The 8,816-nt window shown below is 39.1% G+C and overlaps 1 protein-coding gene across 1 annotated transcript in view; it reads left to right on the top strand.

Annotated features, from left to right (window-relative positions):
* Window positions 1-285: 285 nt before the first annotated feature.
* The window catches only part of tspan13a (tetraspanin 13a), a 94,932-nt gene continuing 86,401 nt past the window's right edge, over window positions 286-8,816 (top strand). The window contains exon 1 of the mRNA XM_068009337.1: window positions 286-551. Coding sequence (XP_067865438.1) covers window positions 489-551 — 63 coding nt within the window. The 5' untranslated portion in view covers window positions 286-488. The remainder of the gene's footprint in view (window positions 552-8,816) is intronic.

Genomic DNA, 8,816 nt, shown 5'->3' with positions numbered 1-8,816 from the left:
TAATTATTACCCATTTGCAGTAGTGAGGACCAATCATTTTTGACTGAAATGTGGAATTTATTTTTATGTATATGAATCCTAAAATATAACATTCTATACATTTTCAATGGCTTTGCCGTCTACTGTCCCTTTTACTGATTACAACTGTACGTGCGCACATTTCCCCGACACTGCTGACTGCCTCCTGGACTTTACCTGCCATGTAATATGTACCAACTCATTCTAAGCAGGTTGGGTCATCAGGCGAAACCAACGTCAGCAGATTGCAGGCGGTAGCGCCTGCGCAGTTGCTAGTTTTTTTTCCCCTCAGATCCTGCATTCGGACGGAGGAAGTGGTAGCGCTGGGGCTTTTTTTTGTCATTTTCAAAGCAATAGTAGTTTCTTGTAAAAGATTTGGGTAACAAAGCGGCTGTGATTTTCTCCCTGGAGCTCCTGGCTTTTCTGGACAGCTGTGCCGAGTGACTGGGGAGTGCGACTTGATTGTGACGATGGTTTGCGGCGGCTTCACCTGTTCCAAGAACTCGCTGTGTGTCCTGAACCTGCTGTACATTGTGAGTACCTGGTACCGTGTGTGTGTGTGAGAGAGAGAGAGACATATGGCAGCAATCCCACAGGGGTTGGTGATGACGGAAATGACTGAAAATATCACCCCCCCTCCCCCCTTTCCAGGAATATAATTCTTTGTGTCTTTTGATTTATAATTAATAACACTTGAAATGTTGCCCGGTTCTCTTTCAGCCGCAATTATATTCAATGCATTTGTTATATGGAAGGTTGTTTTGCGATCCTGCTTCAGTGGTCTTGTGCGTTCATCGCCCCGGCTCTGTCTTTCAGCCACCCATCTACCAGACGCTTTAGGTTACCAAGACACTGTTTTTGTTCTACGCTGTTCATTCCCTATGGTTTTTGAAAATCTGTACGAAAGACGTTTTTTTTTCACTGGTAAACGTATGTGTTGTGTTAACCAACACCATTGTAGGAGTAATGTTTGCATGAACAGTAAAATATTCAGGAAGCTGTGCGTTTGGGTGTGCACCTTTTAGGATTCAGCACTTGTACTGTATTGGCAAGTGTAACCTTTTGCATTCAGTCTTGACTATTTTAGTAAGGCCGTAATTCATTGTATATGTATGGGATAGTTGTCAATTAGCAGGGTTAAAGAGTAGAAGCAGCATCCGTATCCCATGCCATCAATGATCTATTTTTATGAATAATTGCAGATGAAATAATTGTATCTCCTGATTTTGGCAGCATATTCTGAATTACAATGCTTAATCAGAGTGACCTTTTTATTATAGAAGAATAAAATAACCAGATAAATGTCACATGCCTTGGACAGAGCTTGTAATTTGTGAAGCCAATGGTTATTAGTGTTGAAATCACTCTTTGGAATCTGGTATACTATCTATATCTTGTGCAAAAAGGATTAAGTTTTTTTTGTGGCAGTGACCACAGTCAGTGCACTCCTTGATCTCAGTAAGTGATAGTCATACAAGAATTAAATCTGGAGCAGTAATTAAAAATAATTAGTGAGAAAAGAATTTCCAGTTGCTTACTGAGAAGGTGTATGCCCATCATGCATCATTATTTCCTAAATTCAGTTGAACTTTTGGGTTTTGTGAACTGTATGATTGAAAGATTTAAAAACATGCTTAGTTTTCAATTAAGCACTCTCTGTTTTCTCCTTCTGTAACATCAGTGGTAGTAAATGAAACATGTTGGACCAGAATTTTTATACTTGGCATACTGGGATTTATTGTACAAGGAAATTGGTCAGGACTGCATGTTTAGCATTTTAATGTAAATATCAAAGAAAAGATGAACATCCACATTGTTTTTCTTCAGGAAAGGGAAGTTCACCAATTCAATTGAGCATTTCCTGCAAAGGTTTCAGAAACTGTAATTCTGAAGATAAATGGAGAATTGGGCTTTCGAAATTGACACCTCCTTTTGACTTCCGTCTTGTGTGCAGCTTGTTTCAAGACTTCTGTTGTGTTTCCTGTCAATTTCCTTACATGAAATACATGCATTTGAAAGTAAATGCTACAGAAATTGTACACACAACTGTTCAATGAAAAACAATGATTGTAAAATGACAGTAAATTAATGGACTGACTTGTGGCCCAATTAGTACAAACATGGTACAATATGCTTTGGATGTAGATAGAAATTCTGGTAAAAGTACAAAAATGTTGGGTAACTTTTAATTTTTTTGACTATTAAGCTTAAAATATGGTCTTAATAAGCAAGGTACAGGGACTTACAAGGGCATTTTTAATAATATTCAATAAATGAGGTCGTCTTGGCTAAGTGTTAAGGCCAGGCTAGAATCAGACCCTGAGTGAACAATCAAGAATAGTGTTGTCATGAGAGAAGGGCAAGGGCTGAAGGAAGCTGGGTGATTAGGGGCACTGGATGAATTAACATAGGTAAAATAGACAAGATTGGTATAAAACCCTGCAAAGTTACCCCCCAGATTATTTTATCAACAGATTCCAAGCACTATCCAACATTTTGAAAAAAAATCTTCTGGAAGGAGATTAGAAAACCAGAGAGGGCAGTTTGGGCAAAGAAACAATTTGCATGTCGTAGATTACAGTAATAGTTGATTCACGCTCAGAAAAGTGAATAGCCAGGTATATTGTAAGGACAAGTTATACAGAATGATGAGTTGTCACCCTGGAGCTCGAGCAGTTGATATTGAGGAAAGGTTAGAAGAAATACTCAAGGGTGCTGAATGGTGGTTGTCCATGTAGGGCTAAATGAGAAATAAAATATTGGCATTTGAAACCACATACAAGGAATGGCTTAAAACCTATTGATAGAGGATGCAAAGTGTTTTTTTTTTCTGGTATGATTCCAGTGTGTAGAATAGAGTTCTCCAGAAAAATTGAGGTAAATGAGTGGCTGGCAGCATGGCATAAGTACAATAGTGCTATGTTCACGAATAACAATCTTCCTAGAATAAAAAGACTGGTACAAGAGGTTACAACTAAACAAATTATCGAAAAAAGCTTAAGAACATAGAGGGTTAAATAGAAAATCTTTTAAACTGGACAAGTTGGAGTGGGCGGGGGGTGGTGCAGGGAAACAAAATTCCAGATGAGGTGTATTGTCAGGTAAAAGACCATCAACAGGTAGGTATGGACACCAATACCCCGAGGGGACGTCAGAAACTACTAATAGGAAGACACTAGTGAATGCATTAGGAGCAAAAATTATGGTAAGTGTCTCTCCACAACCACCAGGGCCATTAGAACTTTGATCCTGGAAATGCCAGCTGTTGTGGTAGTAGGGAATTAGGATGTTGTGGGCATATCAAAAACATGGTTTAATTCAGAGGATGGAAATTAATATAAGTATGGGTTTTTAGCATTTTAGAAAAGAGAATGGACTAAACCGAAGTTGCTGACACCCTATATGTCAGGAAATCTGGGAGGTAAAATAAATCGATTATGATGTAATGAACCAATGTCTGGATAGACATTTTTAATGCAAACATTAAGGGTATATTATTGGTCACCAGGTCAGCATAAGCAGGACAACTTTCTCCATAAAGAGGTAAGGGCATGTGAAAACTGAACATTATTTTAATGAGCGAATGCAATCTAATATAAACTGGGAAAACGCAAGAATTTTTAGAATCAAACTGATAAATGTAATGCATTACTGCTTCTTCACCCAGTGTGTCAAGAAAGCATAGGAAGCAATGATGTGGTATTTCTAAGACACCCAGAAAATGTATAAGAAATGGAAGTTGTCAGAACGTCAAGGGATGGAGACTGTCAAATGATAAAGTTTATCATGATCTAGCAATTAGAAATGCCAAAGGCCAGGAGCACAATTAAGAGTTAAATTTGATGGAATGGGGGAATACTTGATATAAATTCGGAGAGGTTGCTCTGCAACACTTCAGTAGAGGAATGCCTTATAAAGATATAATGGTGAGCATGTAGGACATCCCAATAAAATTGTGCCAAAGTCAAGAAGCTTAGATGAAACAAATGTGATCATCATAACAAATTACACTTTTTTTTTAAGAGGGGAAAATAGCCTGTACATATCTTGCATGGAGAAGAGGGTTTGCTGAGGTGAATATAATATGCTGAAACATTTGAAATGGACTTGAAAAGGCTGATTAGATAAGCAAAGGGATCTGCAAAAAAAAAAAATCATAGCTGTTGAAGCTAGGTATAACTGTTTAAAAAAAAAAAAATCAGTTCCACAATAGTAAAATGGTTGTCAGAAAACAGGTGATATCTGTAAATTATGTAAACAGGCTTAAAGTTGAGGATGTGCACAAAATATCCCAAATGGACTGTGGTAAGCTCTCTGTGATGTGCAATATTTTGACTTCCTAAAGGATCATAAATGTCCTCTACAGGAGTATAGACTGATACAAAATAGTCATTTAGCAGCTCTGCTATAATCTAAATTTCAGTAACATCTTTGTTTCACAGTAATTTTTGTGGTATACATAATCAGGATGCTTGATCTAGTTGGAATAGTGATGCTATCCTCAGAGGTTTTGCAATGTAATTACTGCAGAATTGAAAGTGTGCAATTGATTACCAGAAAATAACTACATTAGGATGTTTGGGAATAAGCAAAAAGTTAGAAACACTGAAATGGTTAATGGTAGCTATCTGGGGAGCTGTCTTACCATATCACTTCCTCATGGTGACATCCAGCATGGGTCACTGAGTAGAGCTCAGGAGTAGCAATCTTTACTGATCTTTTTATTTCCCTCCTGAGTCAGGTGGTGCTCACATGATGCAAGTCATGTGCACATTTGGCCTGGTTTTTGTTTCTCAAGAGTTGTGCTTATTTAAAAGAAATGTCTCCTCCAATGTCCAGTGTTCTTGTATCAATCATATTTTATCTTAAAATGCTACATTTTCAAAACCATGCAATTTAATATATTTGAGTTTGTTTTAACGAGTAGTGCTGAAGTAAAACACTGGAGTAATGCAGTTTTTAGTAATCAAAATGTAGTGCCTTTGCAGTTGGAGGGGGACATTTTGAGGCAATAAAGAAATTGTATTATAAATCCTGAGTACACAGTTTTTATAATATCTCATTGTTAATATTAGCACCGGAATGTAGAGAGATTAAGTTTTAGGATAAGATTTTAAATTGTGGTTGGATTTATAGAGTGCATGTTACTGACAACTATTTAAAAACAATAATCAATTCTTTCATGATCAGAAAATTTAATTAGGAAAGTGTATTACAACTTCTAAAGTTCATAGCGGGCAGATGTGCAACATTTATTTTTTATTTTATTATTTTAGAGATACAGCACTGAAACAGGCCCTTCGGCCCACCGAGTCTGTTCCGACCAACAACCACCCATTTATACTAACCCTACAGTAATCCCATATTCCCTACCACCTACCTACACTAGGGGCAATTTACAACATCCAATTTACCTATCACCTGCAAGTCTTTGGCTGTGGGAGGAAACCGGAGCACCCGGCGAAAACCCACGCGGTCACAGGGAGAACTTGCAAACTTCGCACAGGCAGTACCCAGAATCGAACCCGGGTCCCTGGAGCTGTGAGGCCGCGGTGCTAACCACTGTGCTGCCCTAATGACTATTTATGAGAGCCCCATAAATGTTCTTGATTCTAAAACTGTTTAGTGCCCCTGTAGGTTTTTAGTGGGTGCAGGTTTGAGAAATGGTACATTTTTGTACAAGTGATCATGTTTAAGCTAATTTTATATATCTTTTAATAATGAACAACAATTGCTGAAAAGCTTAGATGCCTGAAAACAATTATGCAGTGAGGTCGATAATGTAATTTGTGCTGATGTTGTGAGGAGTAGACTTTCTAGCACCAGCAACTTGTAAAGGGCTGCTGGCTCACTGAAGACATAAATCATTTTTGAGGGGGGAGGAAATAGAGTTATGAAATACTGAGCTGAGAGCAAACTGGCCTTTTGAAGCTGAAGTCAATAGCGGGTTTGCTAATTGGTGGTTCTATTAGGCCATGGCTACCTAGGGAAACAAAAGGGCACTTAAAACTTCAAGGCAATCAGGCAGAGTCAACATGATTTTGTGAAAGGGAAGTGTGTAACAAAGTTATTGGCATTCTTTGAAGCAGTAACGTGCTGTGGATAATGGGGAACCGGTGGATGTGCTTTACTTAGATTTTCAGAAGGCATTTGATAAGGTGCCACATCAAAGGTTATTGCGGAAAATAAAAGTTCATGGTATAGTGGGTAACATATTGGCATGGGTAGAAGATTGGTTAGTTAATAGGAAACCGGCATAAATAAGTCATTTTCTGATTGGCAAGATGCAACAAGTGGTGTGCCACAAGGATCAGTGCTGGGGCCTCAACTTTTTTACAATTTCTATAAATGACTTGGATGAAGGGACCGAAAGTATGGTTGCTAAATTTGCTGATGACACAAAGATAGGTAGGAAAGTAAGTTGTGAAGAGGACAAGAGGCTACAAAAGGATATAGATAGGTTAAGTAAGTGGGTAAATATCTGGCCAATGGAGGATAATGTGGGAAAATATAAAATTGTCCATTTTGGCAGGAAGAATAAAAAAAATCATTATCTAAATGGTGAGCGATTTCAGAGGGATCTGGGTCTCCTAGTGCATGAATTGCAAAAGGTTAGTATGCGGGTTCAGCAAGTAACTAAGAAAGCTAATAGAATGTTTATAGTTTTTTGTGAGGGGAATTGAATACAAAAGTAGGGATGTTATGCTTCAGATATGCAGGGCATTGGTGAGACCACATCTGGAATACTGTATGCAGTATTGGTCTCCTTATTTAAGGAAGAATGTAAATGTGTTGGATGCAGTACAGAGAAGGTTTACTAGACTAATACCTGTCTGTGCTGAAGGCAGTGACTCACCCCAAACAGGTGGCCACATGATTCAGGTGTGAACCTTGATGGTAATTGCTAAGTCTCAGCAGGCTATTCAACCACACTGAAACTTCATACTGTCCTCGCCCAAACTCCAGGCTTGGTTACACAATAGATAAACTTGCTGAGCCTCAGAAGTTGTTCCAGGCCTGGTTCTTCTCCTTCTCACCCTTAGTCTCCGTGACATTCAGATTTCGTCCTAATTTCTTTAAATTTTAGACTTTTTTTTTCCTTCATGACTATAATTGAGTCATTTTAATAATGGTGCCATTTGGAGCTTTGCATCAGTTGTGCACAAAATGTTAATCAAATGAAACATGGTAATTTTTTTAACTGTAATCAACTGAGTGATTTCATGGCTTGCCTCTGAGCAGTATTGATCAACCAATCTTCATAATACTGGATGTACTGTTAAGTGTAATGTAGTGATCCAGAATTTTCAACAACTACATCATGCTTAACTGTTTAGCACATAGTGGAGAGCTATAAAATATTCTGTGAATAGTGTACATGAGGTTTGTTATATTTTCAGATTAAGGTTTGACAAAGTTAGCCATGAATGTAACCTGAATTGCTGTGCGAAATTTCAGATGACACATTAAACTGAGGCATTTGCGCTCTGGATGTAGAAGATCCCATGGCTTATTTTGAAGTGCAGGGGAGTTCTCCTGGTGTCCTGGACAATATTTATATCAATAATTAGGGAGACAGATATCATCCTTTGTAAGCGGGATTGAGAGGCCCGCAAGGTTTTTGCCTACCTGGTACTAGGGTCAGGGACATTTCTAATTGGCTTGAATGGATATTGGAGAGGGAGGAGGATGCAGTCATTGTGGTTCATGTAGGGACTAACAACACTGGAAAGACTAGGCAAAAGGTGCGGTTTGGAGAGTACGAGAAACTAGGAGTTGAAGGATAGGACCTCGAGGTTTATAATCACTGGATCATTACCAGAGCCAAGTCCATGGCACCATGGCTGGCTTAGCTGAACAGGGGGGCAGGAGGAAGATTGGAAAAGCAATAATAAGGGCCTCAAGAATTAGGCAGACGGGCGTTTCTGCAGCTGTAAATGTGAATCCAGGATGGTATGTTGCCTCCCTGGTGCCAGGGTTAAGGATGTCATTGAACAGTGTGGTCCTTCTATGGGTACCAACAACATAGGCAGAAAGAGGTATGCAATCCTGTAGGCAGAGTTTAGGGAGCTAGGAAGAAAACTAGCAAGCAGCACCTCAAATGTAGTAATCTCTGGATTACTCCCAGTACCACACAAAAGTGACTATAGATAGAGCAGATGATTGAGTGGCTTGTAAGATGGTGCAGGAGGGAAAACTTCAAATTCCTGCGACATTGGGATTGGCTCTGGGAGAGATGGGATTTGTTTAGACCAGGCAGGTTGCACTTGAACCGAGCTAGGACCAATTTCCTTGCAGGCGATTTGCCAGTGCTATTGGGGAGGGTTTAAACTAACTTGGCAGGCTTTTGGGAACCAGGAAGTCATGTTAGAGAGGAAAACCAAGGTGCAAAGAGAATTGTGAGACAGATAGAACTGAGTATAAAATGTTAAGGTATTAGGTGGGGTCAGAGCACGAGGGAATGAAATAAGGTCTAAATTAACCTTACTGTGCTTATATGTGAATGCGCAGAGTGTGGTAAATAAAGTTGGTGATAGCCACGTGGAAATATGTAGTGGTGATAATAGAGGCTTGGCTCAAAGAAGGGCAGGACTGTGGACTAAATGTTCCTGGCTACAAAGTGTTCAGCAAACATAGGGAAGGTAAGAAAGGAGGAGGGATAGCAGTAGTGATTGAGAGCATTACATTGCTGGAGAGAGAGAGAATGTCCTAGAGGAGTCAAGGGCTGAATCTATTTGGTTGGAGCTAAGAAACAATAGAGGTACTATTACATTGCTGGGTGTATTCTATAGGCCATC

Source organism: Heterodontus francisci, chromosome 2, assembly GCF_036365525.1.
Source record: "Heterodontus francisci isolate sHetFra1 chromosome 2, sHetFra1.hap1, whole genome shotgun sequence".
Taxonomy (NCBI): domain Eukaryota; kingdom Metazoa; phylum Chordata; class Chondrichthyes; order Heterodontiformes; family Heterodontidae; genus Heterodontus; species Heterodontus francisci.
Note: the sequence above shows the minus strand (reverse complement) of the source record. Positions and strands in the feature narration are given on the sequence as shown.